This window comes from Haemaphysalis longicornis, unplaced genomic scaffold (assembly GCF_048455015.1).
Source record: "Haemaphysalis longicornis isolate Haplotype H1 unplaced genomic scaffold, Haemaphysalis longicornis Haplotype H1 scaffold_10, whole genome shotgun sequence".
Classification (NCBI taxonomy): domain Eukaryota; kingdom Metazoa; phylum Arthropoda; class Arachnida; order Ixodida; family Ixodidae; genus Haemaphysalis; species Haemaphysalis longicornis.
This window is the reverse complement of record NW_027526204.1, coordinates 3194656-3215710: the sequence shown is the minus strand read 5'-3', so window position 1 is coordinate 3215710 and position 21055 is coordinate 3194656. Positions and strand designations below refer to the sequence as shown.

The following is a 21055-nucleotide window of genomic DNA, read 5'->3' as shown; positions in this document are numbered from 1 at the left end:
CGCTAGTAATCCCGCAATGTTTACAAAGCACTTCAGTGTCCCTTTCACGCGAAAGTAAGAAAATAAATAAACAAAAACTTGTTTTAGTGCTCAACTTTTTGGTGTGTTGGTTCATACGAATTTCGGATGATACGAACATTTTTCACGGTCCTGCAAGATTCGTATCATCGAGATTTTACTGTATAAGGTGCTGCAAACATACAACGAGTAAGCGACCGCAGGCTATGACGGGTAATGAAAGATGGAGAACAGAAGCCGGATTTCGTTGAAGTGTATCATGACATGGCTTGGACTGTGAAGTTCCTGCTCAGAATGTTGACTCGTACTATCGAAGATCAGCGATAGCAGGGGTGGAACAGGGTCCATGGGTTTGGGAGCAGTCCTGGGAGCAGGCAAAAGTGCCTTTCGTAGCAGGCTTGGAGCAGCCAGAAAGGCATTTTTGGAGGAGATGTAACACCATTTCACAGCATTATGGTGCCCCCCCTAATCTCCGCACAGGCTGCTGTGCAAGTCCCCTGCCAATTACCTGATCTCTACCATTCTCAGGCGTTCTACCATGCACTACAGCCTACTCTAAGCCAGGAACGCAGTTCTTGTACTGTATCTGGAGGTTTACAAAATGAGCAGTCATCTGCCTTCGGCCCCAGCGAGTGCGTCGCATTATTACCGTTCGAAGGCCAAACCTCACGCGGAGAGTCGAAAGGGGTCAGATAACAGGCCTCGCTTCGTGTCCAGCAAAGGGCAGTGTTTATGCGACCCCACGGCGGCATTCGGTAAAACAGGGTGTTTACTAGCATTTTTTCTATCGAACAGCAGTTTCAGTGCGTACAAAGCTGAACATAGCTTTTTCTTCACACGTCACAGGGATGCAAGTCTACGCACTTACGCCGCAGACAATGTAATAGAGCATGTCAGAAGGCCCTAGTAATAATAGACCATCCCCCACTAAGCAAAGCTAACCCCAAAGTTGAATTGATTTGAATTTAATTGAAGTTTATTTGTTCTTTTCTGAATACACAAAAACAGGAGGCGGAGGCAAGAGGCAACCAGCATCCGTTTTAAATTCATTTCCGTTACAAGTTTACGGGCGAAAATGAGCAGATACTTCAAAGCAAAAGTGCACCGAATTAACAAGCGAGGGCAAAGCGTCCAAGACCCTGTTTGTTCAATACATGCAGCAACGCAAAGTTGTGGGCAGCAAAGATAGGATCGCCATAAATGGGGGACTAAATTGATGTTAACCTCCAATAAACTATTACCTTTCATGCGGATCGGAGCGGAATGGAATATTATTCCATTTCTGGTGAGAAACAAAAACATTTTACTTTTGGCCATTTTTCATTTATTGTGGCGCAGTAGCCGACACCGGCAACCACAACCATGCAAATTTCAAACAGATGGAGCGTAGTGCCTGCTGCCTTATGGCTAAGCCAAAGCCAGATTCGATAGCTGCTCATAGTCTTGATGAAACCGTAACCAGTAACGCATTGATGAAACCGAAAAACCCGATGATTCAGCCAAGCTTTCGGGCGCTGGGCATCGTGGCGGTCGCATCACGCGGAGGTGGGTCTCTAGACATTTATTTTTTAATTTTTAGTGCCAGATAGATGGAAATTAGCAGCCTTGATGAGCTTCTATGCTCATTTCAAATATGTAATTGGTTTTAACATAGCTTTATTTGTCAATGAAATACAATGTTTTAAAATTTATTTATTGAGGCAGTCCTTACGGGGGTTTAAGCAGTACCGCTTGATCAAACTCTATAATGAAATGTGCGGATATAATGAAAAAGATCCGCTCTGCCAGGCTATGCTATTTTTACTCATTTTTAAGACTTTTGCAATGCATCAAGGAGGTGAACATTTAATATCAACAATTCGTATAAAATTGTCTATTCTTTACTCATTTTTCCAAATAGGTGCGCATATACAGGGTGATAAAAATAGCATCACCTGCTATATCAATCCAGTACGAATTCAATGGTAGCAGTCTTGTCATCCTAGCCCAAGAGCAACATTACAAAACTCTTCGTAAGGCAGAGCATGGTCTTGCAAAAAGAAAGTGAGAAAAATGCAATTGAAGTTTCAGATCATGGTAACTTTTGCTACAGCATAGCTCCAACAATGTAATAAACATCATTTTGAAGCTCTGTTCTTCACAAAAAAAAAACCCACACCAAGTATGTGACAAGGATAATTCTGGAAAGACTGGCGTAAATTTACACGAATACCGTACAAATTTTGAAGGCAAATTAAATTTTCTACTGTTAAACTTCAGAAACTGTATAGTATCCTCTTCCACTTTTTCTCAGTGTCTTTTCATGTGTTGTTCAAACCACGTGTTGTTATTTTTGTGCTGTCAATGAGACTAAAGCACAGCAGCCACCCAGAACTAGACATTGTCCTGCAGTGCACCTCAAACCTACAGCAAGGCTGTAGGTGATATGCACTTTGGTGATGAACGCTTCAGTGATACAAACAGCATCACCTCCTAGATCAATTCAATACAAATGAAATGATACCAGTCTTGTTATCCCAGCTCAAGAGTAAGATAAAGAAACATCCAGTAAGGAAGAGCGTAATCTCACAAAATAAGAAACTGCACAGCTGCAGGTGGACTTTCATTTGGCGATCAATGCCAGAGTGATACAAACAGCCTCACCTCCTAGACCTATTCATTGCAAATGAAATGATACCAGTCTTTTCATCCTAGGTCAAAAGCCAGATAAAGAAACACTCCGTAAGGCAGAGCATGATGTCGCAAAATAAGATAGAGAAAAATAGATCTCTAGTTTCTAACTCTTGCTACAGCAAAGCTACAATATAAAAAAGCACCGTGTCACTCTGTTCCTCAAGGAAAAAAACAACAACAAAAAAAACAAGAATGCGACCGTACCACAAAAATTACCGGAAAAGCTCTCTGCAAGTAATGAAAACTTTTGCAAACAGCGCTGGAAAACTACACTTTTTGCTGAACTTCACAAACGGTACTTCCTACTTTGCATTACCTTCAACGTCTCTGGAAACTAAAGAAAAGCACAAACATATTGTGCTGCCAACATTTTTTTTTTTGCAAATAAGACCAAAGCACACCAGCTAGCTAAATCAGGACGTTTCCACGTGGCGCTTCTCGGACTAGGCTTCGTACGTAACAGGAGATCCCGGACGGTGGAGCCGTGATCCCGGCAGCGCCGCTCACGGCGTGTTTCGTCGTTTTTTCGTGCACTTGCAGTGCGTAAATCGTTGAGGTAAAGGTCTCCAAGCATTGCGGCACAAGACGAAAAGACGTTGTGATGGAATCGCAGTCACTAACTGCAGAGAAAACGCACCCGATTGAAAATATTGCGGCGGCGGACGCACGCATGCAAAAACAAAACGAAAAAAAATGGCGGCTCAAGCGCACCGGCCAATCAGAGACGCGGAACGGGGGGCTTGCCTCGAGCGCGCCTGCTCCTGCCAATCAGCGACTCGTAAACGATCTTCGCGAAATCGGCGGTAAGGTTCGTTCTCCTCATGGGACGCCATTTTGAGATAGCGCAAAATACGCACAAAGAAAGCAGTTACAAGTCTAGCCCAAGACGGCCGTCGCCAGCAGCCTGCTTCGAGTGCGGCGCGTGCGCGAAGACCAAGCTTTTTAGCCCGATTCTCGGCGTTTTGCGGCTCCCACTGCGTTTACAAAGTCTATTTTAAGATCTTTCCCGACCGAATTCAGCTCTGAAACTTTTAGAGGAGGTGCTTGAAGGTATGGGGACTTCAAAACTGTGTTTTTCCCAAAATGCATTTTTTCACGATTTTCGACCATTTAAAGACCCGCGTCCCCCTTAATTCGGGCGGGTTTGGCGCAACAGGGCGGTTCGGCGCAGGATGGCGCAGCTAAACACGTTTGGCACTCAATGGCGCAAATGGCGCAGCTGTTCCACCACTGCGATAGTTGTAATTTTACGAATACACTGAAACTTGATTGTTACAATGTTTTTTTTGCACTGGTTAACACTTACAATAAATGACAAACACTTTAATTAAATTTTTGCGAAGACACAGAGCCACTGATTATCACCATTAAATCTTTCGTTACCGCAGCTATTCAAAATCACGATAGCTTGGGAGCCCCTTTTCATAGCATTCCAGGCGTTTCAGGAACAAGTCATGTTATTTGGAGTTAGCTCAGAAAGTGCCCTTTAAAAAGCAGCTTTGTTTTCATTTTTGCAACCAAAACATGATTTTTGGCACGCACTTGCATCACCTGAGTGTGGAAAAGGGGCGTTGTCATTGCGCGTTACTGCTACCAAAAAGAATGCGTACCACTCGTACCGTATTTACACGCGTAATGAACCCCACTTGTCTTCCTGAAAATTTGCTTTTTTGTCACTTTGAATAGAAAATGCAGAGGGACTATGTTTTTATCTCAGCATGATTGCAGATTCCTTAGACCATCATAGTAACTTGATATCACGCTACAGTACGCGCAGAAATGCTAAAAATGCATTCCAACAAAAAGAAATCTCAACAGTAGCAAGAGACATGAGCGCGAGTGCCGTGGCTCACAATTTAAAAATTGCGCACTTGCGGAGCGCCACCTTCTGAACGCAAAACGAACCTTCTTGCGTCGCAAAGACATTTCTGTGTGCGAACAAAGCACAAAACGTACTCCGCACTCCTTCCCCGCTCTTTGTTGCCATGGTTGGTTCTGGCGGAGTGCGAACAAAGCACTAAACGTACTCCGCAATCCTCTGCTCTTGAGGTTCCGCGACTTCGCCATAACGCTCGTGGTTATGTTTTTCAGCTGTGTTACGACCTTTTTAGGGGCGAAGCTCCTAAAGCCATGGGTCTGTCCATCCTTTGTGTCTCGTGGTACGTGACCGCCGCATGCTTTCGGTGATGTCGCAAAGTGGGCCGCGTTGCACGCGCAAGAACCGGCTGCAACCAGCAGCGCAAACTCGGCACCGGGAGCGCGAGCTTGTCTGTGTTCGCCAACGGAGGCGCGAGCGCACGTGCACTGCGAGGGGGAGATCACGCAAGAGATCACGCCACGAACGCAGGCAGTCGTTCTCGGAGATGGAACGAGACGCAAGGACCTTTGCTCGTTTCCTCTCGTCTTGTTCGGGCACAAGTTCGCCCTAAATAAAAGTTCTTTCTTCAAATACGCACTCAGATGTATCCATATGAACCCTACCACGATCCGAGGAACGTGTATAGACTTAGTGTTTGCAAACTTCCCATTGCAGCCAGTACAAGAACCTCTCTCGCTTCATTTCACAGATCATAAAGCCGTCGTAATGAAGGGACCTCGCAATCCAGTCATGACAACGACGAAATGAAAAGAACAAACGAAGAAACGAAACAACAAACGAACAAGAACAAAATAAAAGAACAAAATAAAAGTTGATTTGTACAATGTACGCACACAGTCTTACGTCTTTCTTAATGATGTAATGGGCGAACTTTCGCGGGAGAGTTACGGTTACCGATGATCTCCCCCTCTCGAGCTTCGCCCCACTTATCATCATTCATTCCGTGGATATGGCGTGATTTTGTTTGTGCTCCTAGTGCGCGCCGTACGATGGGCCAGCACATGAGCTACACAGCCAGATTTAAACTGAAGGTGGTGCAGCGTGCGTTGACGCACATGGAAACTGCGCGGCTGGGCGGCACTTCGTGTACGCAATGGGCGAAAACGAGGTTTTTGGGCGGGGAACAGGGGGTCGCCGTGTGTTTCGTGGGTCCAAAGAAGGGAAGTTTCCCGGTGTCGGAAAAGAAGTTTTGGAGTGCCTTGATAGCACGCAAGACGGTGCGCTGTGGGCCGACAACAAATGTGAGGCAGCAAGCCACTTTACTGAGGAGGACAGCTCCATGGCGAGTAGGGACCCACTAGCATGTTGTGAATAAGAAAGAAATTTGATTACATAATTACCTACGTGTTTTTACGAAAATGGCAAGGCTCTGACAGCGGTTCTCTTAGCAACTTTATTGTATAAAATTTCAACCTTTAAAACTGTTGCAATTTTTTCCCGCATAATGAACCCTCCCCCCAAATTCATGCCGAATTTTCTGGAAAAAAAGTGGGTTCATTACGCGAGTAAATATGGTAATTGCTCTGCATCAGCGTTTGGTTTTTGTTATCAGGGTACGAATGATGAATCAGAAAATGATTTTCAATCACCAGCTTTGCACTCTGACAGTAATAATCCCTGAAATTGACTGAAAATGTCAACCAGTGACTGTTTGCAGAGCTACTTTATGATTTTAGGCAGTTTTATTGCCTTTGTGTACCATCTTCTAAGTTGTGTTATAGTTCTACTTACCACAGGACCATTCACAAACAGTTTACAACAGTTTCGGTCACACCGGGCGGGCGCCCTAACATCACGCTTGCTGTCTTGAATAAAGTTTATTCAATCAATCAATCAATTCGGTTTCTTTTCTGCATCGCGAAATTCATATTTAGCGTTACTATGCAGTTACGTCCAACTTCAAGGCTACCTGCCATGGCACCTTGAGCGTCCACGACTGATCCTCGAACAAAGCATTCCGCTCCTGATTTCACCTAATTCTAACCCAATTTCTGTGATAAGAACTTCTGATGCAAGTCAAAAGATAACACCCAGTCGACAGATATCTGTTCCGACGAAGAGAGATCTTCAAACCGGCCTTACACACTGCCAGCTGTTCGCCTTACAGTTTCGTTTCCATACGAGGGTATCTCCGGGTGCCTAGTGTTGCTGCTTAGTTGAACTATCTATTCGGACGAACTCTCCGATAAGTTTTCGTACTGTTTCATTTCAAAAATGATAGGTGGCGCTGCACTAGAGGAGGCTCGTTGTGCTTATCTTTTTCATCGCGCAACAGCTACTCGGCCAAAGTTTGCAGGGCCTGATTCTAGCGCATTGCACCTCGTTCCTGCAAGCAAGGCTACAATTGCGAGTCAGAAGATGATAATAAAGCGCAACTTTATGTTTCGAGAGATAACTGACAGTGAACGTCAACAAGCATCAACCACGAAGTTCCGTTTTCAACTTCATGCATGTTTTTCCTCATCGCGTGCTTGTCCCTCATACTGTGCTGGCTGTAAATGCAGAGTCAGTCATTGACAAGATGTTTTTGCGTTACGCAGGGGCAAATTGGTGCCTCTCATAATGTCAAACCGCCAGATTTCTTCCAGGGAACCACCCAAAATTGCACATTTTGAAATGGAGGTTGGGCTTCACCGCACCGCTTGGGCACCACACAGGCTAACATTTTTTTTACATCTGACAAACTGTTCTGTGCAACCTGACATTTTTCCTTGGGTGTGTTTTTGAAATGTTTCCCTACAAAATGTGTATTCTAATTTTTTTCTACTACAGGTAGTTTGTTATACACAACTCCCTTTTTATCATCTTCTTTGACAACTTGACAAAAGTTTTGATTTTGATATTTTTTGCAGAACTATGATGTATGAAAACATATAAAAGACTGGTGTTATTGGAAAGGCCATTAAATAATCTGCATTTTGTGTTCCTGTAATTAGTGACTAACCAATTTTTTTAGCAGAAAAATGTTTTCTTGTACCCCCAAAAACCGGTCAATTTTGCCGCGGTCACAAAAGAGTTAAAATCTAGCGCTAGTCCTGCGTGGTCTCTACGTTTGTCCCGTCCTTACCGCGCTACTTAACCATGTTTCATAAAATCAAGGGTTTTCAAGGACCGCTAGAAAGGTCCAGGACTGCCAAGGCCATAAAATGACACTTCCAAAGTTTTCCAGGAACCGTGCGAACCTGCCCTGAACACCCCCGCACATCCCCAACGTCCCAGCGACCTGAACCCCTCTGGATGTCTCGACTAGCCTGTGTGAATGCTTGTCAGACACTTGGGCACTGAATGTTCAAACCAGAGGCGTCACCACACAGCCCAGCCGATGCACGCCAGTCCTGGTGGGCACCACTGAGACATGCAAGTGGTGAGGTTTCCAATCGAGTGGAGCTCGCACGAACACACTCACTTTTTCTTTTTGCAAACTCCCCTTGTCTTTTGTTCTACAAACCCTATCCTCTGGACCCAGCCTCATATCCTTGTCAAGGATAACTTTACGGAACCGCCACGGGAAGGAAGGACAGTGGTCATAAAATGAACTTGTTATTAATTCATTAGCATTATGAAAATCACTGGGCATATGTATTCTCTTCCCCCTTTCAAATATGGCACTAGTTTTCAAAAAGCACAATTATTTCTTGAGTAATAAACAAATTGATCGATGATTGATCATCAGGTTTAATGCACTGACACCACAGACAATGAGGCGTGCCAGCTCGGGATTAATTTTGACCATCTTTAACGTGCGCCAAAATCTCACACATACGGCCGTTTTTGCCTCCATAGAAAAAGCAGCCGTCGCGGCTGGGAAACGATCCCCCGTCACTGGGCTCAGCAGCACAAAGTTCAAAACGAAATACTATGGCCTCATTAGGTAATTTCTCATGGGCTGTTAAGGGGCCTTCTAGACAAAATGCTTTTGAACGAATGGTATTCAGAAATGGTATTCAGAAATGCTGACGCCATTTATACCCCTGTAAACACACTTGATCGGATATAATTAGCCTAACTGTGCCGAGTACCGTGTTCATAAAACTTAAAAGAGCTCATATTATTACAGCAGAATCTCGATAAATGGAAATCGCTTAAATGGAGCCTGTAAGTTGGTTGGTTTTGTATTCAGATAACGTAAAAAAACTCTCGCTAATCGAAACTAAAATATCCGCATCACCGTGTAAACGGAACCAGAAATGGAACTTCTTGTGAAACTTTTGTGCATGAGAATCAGATTTTTACAGTTCCGGCTGTTTTATTTTTTTTCTTCCTCCATGCTTTTTCTTGCCTCATCTTGGTCAGCTGTGTTAGTGCAATGAATGCAACAGTCGTTCGGTCTCGATTCAATGCCCAAGGCTACAGGGCTCAGCTGCCATCGGATTCGTGCCATCGGGTGCCATTCGCACTTAATTACCGCGTAGCCGTCTTCTGAATTTGGAGGCTTGCAAGCACTCGCGAAGTTGAGACCTTTAGCCTCCGTGAAGATGCAGTGTCAAGGGCTCAAACAAAAATAATTGATGCATTTTGTAGTGGCACAGCGACTCACTGTTGCCAAATCAACTTTGTGAATGCTGTGCCTATGCTTCTTGTAGTTGAAAAAACTAAAAACTATCAGCTACATTCACCTTCTAGTGCTTAGAGTTCCATAAAATGGTATTAAGAGTGTGTACGCACATAAATTTGCACTTTCACACATCTATCTCAGTAAATGGAACTCCTGTAAATGGAACTAATTTTTTCGGTCCCTTGAAATTTTGTTTATCAAGAGTCTACTGTACTCGTAAAATTTACCTGAGGCACACTGAGCCAATAAAAATAGCATCAGCATGCAGACCATTTCATCCCGAATTCAACAATACAGCGTAGCCCATTTATAACGTAACCACTCATAGTGCGGGACCAGATATTTCCTGGCCACCGGTAGGCCTCCCATAGAAGTCAATGCATACGCATACCGTTTAAAATGCGGTTGGCCAAAGCACAATACCGTTTGTAGTGCGGTTTCCCGGCAGGTCCGCTGATCGACCGGCGCAGGGTTGCGAGAAAGAGTAAAAGAGACAGAGCCAGCCATCCCATGCAGTGCGCACTCCCTGCTCTCCGCTATCTTCGATACAGAAAAGAAAAAAATAGGCACTCTTTAGTTAGCGTATTTCGTTTGCACACACGTGACAACCACAACTGCCCTTGCTTGGTGTATGCACCTCAGAAGCCCCCGCTCTTCTCCTTCCCCACACTGTCTCCGTTAGTATGACTTTCCCTTTTCAAACCGTGGGAGGTAGCGAGCCACGATGCGGGGTAAGCAGCCGCCTTCGGCATCGCGAATGCAAGGTGGAGCGAAAAAAAATCCCGGCCGCGTTCTTCTGCCGTTTTCCCGCGGCATCTGTTCCTAGACGCTAAGAAACGCAGCCATGCTCCCTCAAAACACAAACACAAAGGAAGTTAAAGGCGTGTGCGCTGTTTGCAACACCAAGGGTGCCTCAATGTGTGTGATGTCGAGACACCCTAGTTAAGACTGTGCAGCAGCGTCTCTCATGTGGGAAAAAAGAAGAAATGAGGCCTTTGTTTGAGTGGTGATAAAGAAGGCACATTGCAATTTGGTTAAATTCGAGCAAGTTCTGTTTATAGTCCGCTACCACTTATAGTGCGGATTTGAGCGGCTTCCGTGACATACGTTATGATTGGTCTACACTGTATAATGTTATAGAACTCCTTTGGGGGGAAAAAAAATACGACATGAAAATGTTTGTAAGGCTAGCCACATATGAAAAAAGAAAAAAAAAAACAAAAAAACTTGAAGCTGAGAAAACTGCAGTTAAGTGACTACAAGTGACAATTTCAGCTATTGAGCATGTGAAAAGAAATCGGTTGATGGGTAAATTACGAAATCCTCCTTATACGGATTGCACTCGGCAGAAAGACTGAACAAAAAATTAAAGCCGTTCCACTCAATGTGAAAGCTGTTGGAAGTGCAGAGCAGTGATTCACCATAATGGGCTGTACCTCTTACTGCTACTACCCCATGCAATTCAAATTTCCTGCCTTCGCAGTGCTCACGTGCCCCCTGCCTGAAACTGCACCAGTGGGAGTTCTGTTCTTTTTGTGCTTGCTTTTCTCCCCGCACGTGCCGGCGTTGCACTGCCACATTTTGCGTTTACTATAGTAAAAACCAACCCAACGGACGTCCTTAACTAATAGAACGCGGGCGCTGCCGGTTAATTACGCAAATTTTCCCTCCAATGCACCTATAGTTTTCTTTACGCTAAACAACAGGAAGGTGTATGATAAGCGCCAGCGTTTCACGAGTTCGCATGCTTATGACTATATAAACCGCTTGGCTTTCGAAGCCTCTGGGGTACGCCACGAACAACAGTGTTACCCTGGGACGCCACCATGGTACTCTATATACTTGGATAAGCAAAGTGCAGTATTGGGCAAGTTGGTTCCATCATTACTAAACAGCGCAACAAAAACACGGACTTTAGCTGAGGTACACAGGACACAGGACAGCGCTCGTCCTGTGTACCTCAGCTAAAGTGTCCGTGTTTTTGCTGCGCTGTTTAGTAATGATCTATATACTTGGGTCGAGCGAGCGAGCTAGGACGACAAGGCGAGCGCCTAAAGTGCTCTGCACTTAAAAAGCCAAAATGTACTTGAAGTTTTACACTGTTCTGCACAGTGTAAAGTTTTACAGTGTAAAGTTTTACACAGTGTCAACCTGACCTGGTGCTGCTCCTCTCGGGTGGCTTGAGGGACGGCACATCCACCGTGCTCTCCCCAAACAAAGACCACACCCAGGCCTGTGCACATTTGAAGCCCCACGTCCCCTGTGGGGCACACCACAGCAGGGGAGGGCCAACTGATCATTGTACACATCCCAATCCTCTTCAACACACGCCTGATAACGTCTCCCACCCATGAGTAAGTTATTGCAGCTTCCATGCATCAAAAAAAAAAAAAAAAAAAAGAATGCTCAGCGTTCTTCCACTTTGCAAAGAAGGACGACCAGTGAAGCTAGGTGCATTATGACAAAGCAGGTCCTTTTGGGATTTGCTACTGAGCATATTTCCTGGCCAGTTAGCTGAACGAAACTAGGAAGGATTGGACTTTCATTCTAGTGGACCAACATGGGGTTGTCTGTTTTCCCTACTGTGCAGTCTGCGCAACACACCAACCCAAACGGCAGCAGTCATCTGTGCTGAAACAACAGGCATGAAGCCTGGCTGCACGAGCACCCTTTTCCGCTGCTTCCCCACACAATCACGCATGAAGGGGCGACCGGCGGCGATGAGTTCGTGCTCAGATGTGCTTAGATGCTGGCCAACAGGTTGCTCTGGAAGGCCTCCAAGTTGGCTGGGAACAACATTGGCAAAGATGATTGTCACCATGCAGGTGGCCAATGCTCTCACCTCGATCAGCCTGTCGAAAGCGGCCAGCTGGAAGCCTTCCACCTCCCCGACCGGGGCCCGGATCTTCCACAGGTCGCGGAACTGCACGGCCACGCCATACAGGGCACAAGCCGCCGGCAGGGTCACGGCCTTGGGGTGAAGCAGGGGGCTGAGCGAGTGCCGGAGGGCCCAGAAGTGCAGGTTGTGCCACGGCAGCAGGCTGAAGCTGAAGAAGGGCTCCGACAGCACCACGTCTGCCTGGGGCCGGCAGGAGAACGGGAGAGGCAGGCTGCTCATACAGTCCAAACTCCGCTTCAATAAAATGTCCACTCCCCGTCAGCCAGCCAACGCAATAAACACCCCAACAAGCTTCCTTGCGCCTAAAAGAACTTGTTGGTGGCCGAGTTAATGCATCTTCAACACAAAGAAAAAACTGCCCAATTTGAGATGGCCACAAAACGGTGGGAAACACAGGACAGGCGCAGACCGTCTGTCCTATAGCCCGCCAGCCTTGAGCGCACAAGATAAGGCCCACATGGTCAAGCCAATTGAGAGGGGAAAAGAGACCAGATGGAGGGCAGAGAGCGTTGTGAAATTTGGATCAAGTGGGCAAGGAAAGCAGGTGTTCAATCATTGCCGTGGGGTTGCGTCGTATGTGTTTTCGTGTTTGCTGGCTCGATGGGAGCTTCAAATTCACGGCCCACCTGGACTGGGACTACCCGCAGTTGCCGCTTTGGCCTTCTGCTGCCACGTGGGGTCGTCAAAGGTGAACTCCTGCTTCACAGTGCTCACGTGCCCCCTGCCTGAAACTGCGCCAGCGGGAGTTCTGTTCTTTTTGTGCTTGCTTTTCTCCCCGCATGTGCCGGCGTTGCACTGCCACATTTTGCGTTTACCCACTCATGCTTCGGCCTGCTTGCTTGCGTCTTTTCAGCAAGTGGCCTGGACCGCTTGCCGACCTTTGCGCATCAAGCGGCGTCAAATGGGGGCTAAGAATAAAGAAAGGTCCAGATGAGACGGCCAAGCGGTGTAAAAGACGGGAAAAACCCGCCAGGGTCCGTCGTGCAGCCGAGTGTCTTATCATCGCGGTTCTTAATGCATTGCTTCTATGGAGAATTTGCCAGGACCCCGGTGATTCATCGTAACAAGCAGGTCGTCGCAAAACCAGGGGAAGTATCAGCGGGGTTCCACTGTGTAGCCGGTATTCAATGGCGTGGAATGCGTGCAGGCAACCAAGTGTGCACCGCCACATCTGTGGCCAGGCGTCCGTTGCTAGGTGACGTTGTGCGCACGGCCCCCAGATCAGGCACCCCTCTTCTCCGCCATGCAACCATGCGAGTGTGCCATCACTCATTACGTCGGGCTCCGCGGGATGGCGGTACTTGTCCGTGCTAAGCACGACTGTGAAACACATGACTGTTTCACGTTAAAAACTCTACCTCACCTTCACAAAGTATTGCCGCCAGCTGAATGTGAGTGCGATTAATAACATCTCTGTTGACGCCACCGTTTAGAATCGGATTGGAACGGAGCAGATGAGGCACGCCAGTGTCTTTTTTCTGCGGCGTGCGGCCGCAGTGTCCCAAGCCGCGCCACGTTTGTGGCGCATCGGCCATGTCTGTGGCCGTTTCCAGCGTTACCAAGCAAAGAAATTGACCGCTAAACTTTTCAACGAATATTGCCTATATTTCAGTAAAATATGCTGTTGGGCTAGTTGGTGAATTGCTCAAGGAAAACGAGCGCTTCAAAACCGGAACAGAGAAAACAAAGAACGACGAGACAGTTACCCTGTTTTGTCAACTCTTTCTTTGAGACAAAAAAGAAGCCTTGTGGCTAGCCAAGCCACGGAGACGAGGAACGTCGCTAGCTGCAATGGTGGCGCCTCACACGGCCTGCAATTGCAGCACTAGATTTACCTCTGGCGTCTACCAGTGCGAAACTCCACGACACCCCCATTGGAAAACAAGCGAGGGGCCCCGCTGCAATTACCCAGCCATGCTTCTGGCAGTGGCTTTAGTCGGTGGCTGCCCGTCACACAAGCCAGCTTGTGCGAGGTGTCGTGGAGAAAGGGCCACCAAGTGGCTGAGGTGTTCCCACTGCGTCGTCTCGGTTCCTCAGTATCTCAGTGGTGTGCAGGAGGGTCAAGTTAAATCTGTCACCATTGTTGTTGGGGGAAAAGCAGCCTTGTTAGTGACCCAAACATGCGGTATCGTGTCTTCGTGGCCCCCTTAAGACAGCCAGCCAAGACAATCCAATCCACCTTCTCCTCCTCCAGGGTAGAAGGGTTGTCTGGCAGCACGTGGATCCTGTCCAACAGGCCGTTGTGTTTGGCGTAGCTTTCCAGCAGGCCAACCAGCCGGTCATCCGAGTCCAGCACAAACACCTGCGGGGCCAGACAGCATGAAAAAAGAACAGATTTCGTCATGGCCATCTGGTTGAGACAACGTCCCAATTCTGTGGAACCTCATTCACGAGTGCAGAGTGAACAGGTGAGCATTCCTCCCACCTTCTTGGCTCCCAGCTTGGCAGCCATCAGAGGCAGCAGGCTTCCATTGCCCACGCAAAGGCACACCGACTGCCCAGTGACCACCTGGAAGAGGGGCAGGAGGAGGGGCTGTTGAAGAGCACACAACACGCACGTCCCAATGTGGTGCGACAACAGGCAATTGCTTGGCATTAACTAACACACAACCACCTTCCATCCACGTCTCACTAGGGTGATCCCACTCATGCAAATGATCCCTCTGTCACTGCAGGGTAGGCCATTGCTTGGCTAGGGAGCAGCAGCTGGCGATGAAGTGTCGTGACGGCATGCACATGTGCAGACAAATTTTCGCTTGCAGTCAATCACAGGATGGCACACTCCTGGGAGCTCATAACTACTGAAACCCACATGTGTCTGCGAAGATGAGTGAGAAGAAGAAGAGACCCAGAATAGAAACGCGCGTATGAATAAGAGCTGCCGACTCCCTGCGTCCAGTGCACAGAACGGTGAATCAGGGGCCAGGTTGCATGTGCCCAGAATTAGCAAGGCACTATCAGGCATGCTTCGCCCATATACAATGCGCACACTGCTCATCTGCCATGTTCTAAACATGGGCACAAGCTAAAAGGTGAAGGGTCAAACTGCGCAAAGAAAAGTGTCCCGGCACTGTCTACGTCGTTCCCTGCGCAGGCTGGCCACATGTGCAGATTGGAGAGACCACAAACTTCAAACAGCAGAGAAAGAACCCGCCCCTAGCCCTCCAGTATCGCACCACACACAACCAACTGGAGCAGTGCATGTGTGCCGGCAGAGCGCACCAATGCTGCTTCATGCGTCCGTCTGGAGTCTCGTCACATGCAGACAACAGAGCACACACCTGTTTGCAATGCCCAGAATGTGCCACCAATCTGCACCCAATGCCTGGCTGGTGTTGTCGGCTGCACAGGATCTCGGCTCGTTCCATCGGAGCCGGAACATTGAACATGGCCTTTCCTTCTGGACTACTAAAGCGCTAAGTTGGGCAAGTTGGTTACTGTATACTAAGGAATTCATCATACTAGCGAACATGAAGACAAGGACACAGCTAAAGAGAAGATGAAACACACTCTAGGTGTTTCGTCTTCTAGATGTTTCGTCTACATGTGTTTCGTCTTCTCTTTAGCCGTGTCCTTGTCTTCATGTTCGCTAGTACGATGAATTCCTTAGTATACTTTCCTTCTGGATCTCTCATGTCAGTGATGTGAAGTCCCTTATCGGGAAGAGGAGTCATGATTCTCCTTCCACTTCCTCGACAAACCATCTCACTGCCCCGAGTGCAGTGAAGGCCGCAATGATGCCGCTCAAAACAACTCTCGAGGCCACCGTTGCCGACAGTGGAAGCGTGCTTCCGCTCCTTGTTCCCTTCCTAGATGAAGCGCTGCCAACTCTCGTGAGCGTCACATTCCCACGGCTCGGCACTGCACCCCGTTTAAATGGAGGGAATTCGGGACAAACGTGGCAACATGCAGACACGTTTGTCCATCCCATTGTGCGGCAATAGCAGCAACCAGCACCCACCCTGCGCAGTGCGGCTGCGTACGTGGCGTTCCTGGCATCGTCGTTCAGCATGGCCAGCCTGGAGCGGCTGCACAGATTGTGCAGGCCACAGGAGCAGTGGGGAGGCTGGGGAACTTGATCGGCTTCTCTGCAAGGCATCGTCATATTTTATCCCACACCGAAGGGTACAGGAGATTGGGAACACTGCCACAGGTTGTCCCTCACAAATATGACACTTTCCCTGAAGGTCGATGGGATGTGCTGGGGAAGGCCGTGCCAGTGCTTGGGGACAGAAGGTGAGCCAGGTCTACACAAGCTGCTCCTCGTGGGGACGCCACAACTGCAGCACCCCTTCACTCGGCTATATGCGCCCACTACGCAGCAGAGCAGCGGCAGCACCAACAATGTCACGTCGGCAGAATCAAGTGACACGACCAGTGTGCCCCCATCACAGGCAGAGTCCCGGTGTAGAACACCCACAACTCATGTTGCGGGAGCTGCGAAAATTCGCACTATGAAGGAAACATGCCCCAATCCAACCACACATCGCACCTCACCTTTCAATCATTCTTTACCCTCACTTAAACCTCTCACAAACAGCTTTCGCTTCCTTTGTGTTCACCTTTGGTGGGAGCACTTGAACAATTGCAGGTCGATCAGCCTACTGTCAGTCGTCTACAAGGTACTTACCAAGGTAATCGCCAACACAATTTCAGCCACCTTAGATTTCAGTCAACCTAAAGAGCAAGCATTAAAGGCTATTCAACAATGGACCACATTCACACGATCAATCAGGTGATGGAGAAGCGCGCAGAGCATACTGAACCCCTACATATAGCCTTCATAGATTCTGAGAAAGCATTTGACTCAGTCGAAACCTCAGCAGTCATTCAGGCATTGCGGAATCAGGGTGTAGACGAGCATTACGTGAGAATACTAGAGGATATCTACAATGGGTCCACAGCCACCATCGTCCTCCATAAGGCAAGCAGTAAAATACCTATAAGGAAGGGCGTCAGACGAGGAGACACAATGTCTCCAATGTTATTCACAGCATGTTTACAGGAAGTATTCAGAACGTTGGATTGGCAATAGGTGGGAGTAAGGGTTGATGGAGAATACCTGAGTAACCTCAGATTTGCTGGTGACGTTGACTTGCTAAGTAACTCGGGGGACGAATTGCAAAGCATGCTCACTACAGAGTAGAACCGTGGGCCTGAAAATTAATACGCACAAAAAGAAAGTAATGATCAATAACCTCGGGACAGCACAGCCGTTCGATAGGTGGCAAGGCCGTGGAAATGGTAAGCGGAAATGGTATATCTACTTTGGCCAAGTTGTGACCCCGGATACCAACCATGAGGCAGAGATAATTAGAAGGATAAGAATGGGGTGGAGTGCACACGGCAGACATTCTCAGGTAATGAATGGCAGCCTACCATTGTCCCTGAAGAAGAAAGTGTATGACAGCTGCATCTTACCGGTACCAGAGTCCTTCAATGCTTTACTGGTCACGAAACTGCTCCGTAACTCGATGGGAGAGCTTCATATGCTGCGTTTGGCCGCCGCGCGGTGGCGCCACCCTCTCACTGAGGTCACTCCTCGGGCGGCGTTGCGCTGGCTCGAACAGCGGAGCCGCGGCGAGTGGTGTTTGTTTTGTACGGGAAAAAAATGTAACGTGCATCTCACGCTCTTGTGATGCGACTTAAGTAGTGCAATGACGATGTCGAACATGTGTTGTGTCCCGGGATGTCGTTCCTTGTACAACGATATCACAGAAAATGCTCCCTTGTTCTGTTGACCGAGCGACGGGGAGCTGCGTGAGAAATGCACTGTGTGTGAGAATGGAAAAAGCAATGTACCCTTGTGAGAACATCGTGCACCTAGAATTGTACAAGGCTAACTTAAAGCCGGATTTTTGTCATATCAGTCAGGTTGTAGCGGTGCTTCATTACCTGTTTGCAAACTTTTATTACCTTGCGCTCAGGCTCACGTGTAAAAAAGCTTTGGGACGTCCTTGTGCTTTTACTTCTCATATTTCCGCGAATTATCCCTTAGGGTTCGTTTTGTTTGTTTTGTAATCGCGTGTGGCCGATTCCGGTTTATCTGGCGTTTCAACCGGAGCGCCCGTTTACTCTTTTTGTCGTACGTCCCGTCGGGCAATATTTGTTTGATATGGAAAGGGTGCCACCTTGTCGCTAACTGATTTTTTGTTTCTTCGACAATGTTCTCGATCCTATTTCCATGGATTTGAAATTAATAACGTTCTGAGAGTAATGCATGCATAGCAAACGCCGCGCAACTCACTTTATCGACGTTCATCTGTGCACGTCACACTGCGGACTGCTTCTTCGACGTTTGTGTTTCATTCTAGTCTTTTGTAGAGTAGGAGCTCGCTAGCTCGCTGCATTCAGAAAAGCTTTGCGTCGTTCTTGGCTACGCGGCAATATTCTGTTACCTCCGTGTGCTGCACATCGCAGCGCGAAAAAATAAATTTTTGTACGCTGGACCACGCTCTTTTGTCTCCCTTCGTAACATTGAAATTTTTTGTTGCGTGTGATTAAATCAGTTTTATTGTTCTTTTTTCGCTTCCTGTTTTCGCAAGGATTGTAAAGCGTGCAAGCGGAAAGACACATGGTGCAACATATATCTCTTCGTGTTTTGATCCATCACGTTTCTGCAGCGTTTTTAGATGTTCTCAAGTATGTACCCACTCATCTAAACGACAATACTATTGGGCTATCTCTTTTAACGTTCTGTGCATTCCAGAGCAATCAACGGATTCATTAAGCGTAATCTGAACGACGCGTACTTAGTTTATTTCAGATTTTTTTATTGTATTATCGATAGGCCCGCAGCAGTTCGTGACTACGCAGCTACCGTATGTGTGGTATTTACAACTTTTACTTTAAGAAAAGAAGCAATAGAGATTTAAAAATCCATAAACACGACGGCGCAGCGCTCGTGCCAGAGCACGCAGAAGAAGCTGTTGCCGTTCGGGACCGAAGTCTCCGGTAATTTACTTAAAGAAATAAAACCCCATTGAAGGCAGGTGATATACACAATGACTGGACTATTCATCGCTAACTACTACGAAAAAGAAACACACTTATTCAGCGCACAGACACCAAAAGCAGCGAGCGTTTGCATGCCAAGAGTTGGCCAATACGCCGCACGCGCGGCGGCTGGATGCTCTTTGTGTGGCGGTGGCGTCTGTAGTGGCGCGCGCGGTCCCTATATGAAACGAGCGCCGAGGTTTCGTGACCAGTAAAGCACTGAAGGACTCTGCCGGTACTCACTTACGGGGCAGAAACTTGGAGGCTCACTAAGAGGGTTCAACTTAAATTGAGAACGACCCAGTGGGCAATGGAGCGGAAGATGATGGGTGTAACATTAAAGGAGCCATGAAGAGAAAACAAAAGTTTGTTTTATTCGAAAGATTAGGTGTTTCATAGTACCCCAAGCGCTTTCCCGGAAGCAAATGATGCTTTATTCACTGAGAAATAAGGCAATTTAAGCCAAAATTTTAAATCTCCCGCTAAAATTGCACATTTCGTCACGTGAACAATGGCGTCATACGAGCCGGTCCATGAAATAGATACTTAGTATGTCGACTCTATATAGCACCCACACGCGGGAGTCGACCGAGACGGCGGCCATTTTAAAAATACTAGTAAAACCTAGTGCACCCGCAGACCTAGTCATGGAATCGCCTGATCCGGAGAACAAAACTCTCGCCAAGGAGCTCGGGCTTGCATTTAACAACCTCACACCACTTGAACGCTCAATGCTTCTAAGTGCACGAGCGGCAAGAGTTGTGGGATACGCGGTGGACGGGAAAGCGACCATTCCGCGATAGCCACAACAGACGAACGCCCAGCCGTCGGCACCGCTGCCTCGTCAGCCCCGTCGCGACGGACGAATACAGACTGGTACGTATGTGCCGTATTTTCAATTTCAGTAGCAGTATCGCTTATGCCAGTTGGCCGGTATCGTGTATGGAAAGCCGTTCGCTCGAGCTCTCTGCTCTGACCAGAAAGATTCGAGCGTCAATGCGCGGTGTGTTTGGCAATTTTTTTCCCCAAGGCCAGAGCGCTTTTGACGAAGTCGGCGACGAGCGCCAGCATGTCCGGGTCCCTGCCGTAATCACTTCCTCGGAAATGAAGCGAGCACACTCGTACTTCCTTTAGCTCTCTTTCTCCTCCGTTTGCAAAGTTCACAAAACGTAGCCACTTGTTTCGCCGAGGTTCGTCGTTGGGCAGCACATGAATGGAGATCTCACTGGCGGGGATGTCGCACTCCCTCAATGATTTGCCCATACTACATGGGCATTTCAAAACACAGCAACGAAATTTCATTGTAAAGTACTCAAACAAACTGAAGTTTTCAGTGGTTGTAAACTGTAAACGAGCTCGTAACGACAGCAGCAAGCCAACACGACCTCCATACCGAAACCTGTGCGACGAGTGGCACTATCTCGTTGCTGCTCTGTGTTCCTTACTCCCCTTGTTTCTATTTTTACCTTTGCTGGTTGGCGATATGACGGCCAACCTCCTGTGAAGGGATTACGATACCAAGCAAGGTCGCGGCTGTGCGTGCTGGGACGGTTCGTTCGCCCCGAAGAGCCTTGTACCCGAAAATTCGTCTGCGCGACGGTGGCGACGGCAAGATGTCGAGTTTGGCTCGCGGTAGTTTCGTACGCATTGGCATACACGCTTGCGTGTTCGTTCGGAACTTCAACCGTTTACTCCACCGTTCTTTGTCATAAAAAGAATGTGCAGTATGTTTCACGGGCATTTAGCTCGCTATGCAAACTGTAAGCCCTGCCTAACATGCGTTTGCTTTTGCCGGCCTCCGCCAATCGCAGAGCATTCTCGAGTGACATCATAGGTTCTGTTGCGGAAAATGAGCTGGTGGGTCGCATGGTCATTTCCGTTTTTCCTAATTATGTAGCTTATTTGAGCGAAGTTTGCGTTATAAGTGGTGTCGTTATGGTTCTAACGAGGCAATCTTTTGAATGAACCAAACTTGTGTTTTCTCTTCATGGCTCCTTTAAGGGACAAGAAGAGAGCGGAGTAGGCCAGGGAACAA

General features: G+C 47.6%; 1 protein-coding gene across 2 annotated transcripts in view; it reads right to left on the bottom strand.

Annotated features, from left to right (window-relative positions):
- LOC144158126 (protein arginine N-methyltransferase 7-like) overlaps nt 1-21055 on the bottom strand; it is an 86145-nt gene that overhangs the window by 20090 nt on the left and 45000 nt on the right. The window contains exons 9-12 of one of the 2 annotated variants that reach the window (XM_077688779.1): nt 15986-16112; nt 14450-14533; nt 14204-14326; nt 11968-12204 (exon numbers count right to left, since the gene is read on the bottom strand). In XM_077688779.1, coding sequence (XP_077544905.1) covers nt 11968-12204; nt 14204-14326; nt 14450-14533; nt 15986-16112 — 571 coding nt within the window. The remainder of the gene's footprint in view (nt 1-11967; nt 12205-14203; nt 14327-14449; nt 14534-15985; nt 16113-21055) is intronic. The other variant, XM_077688780.1, reaches the window with a different exon arrangement.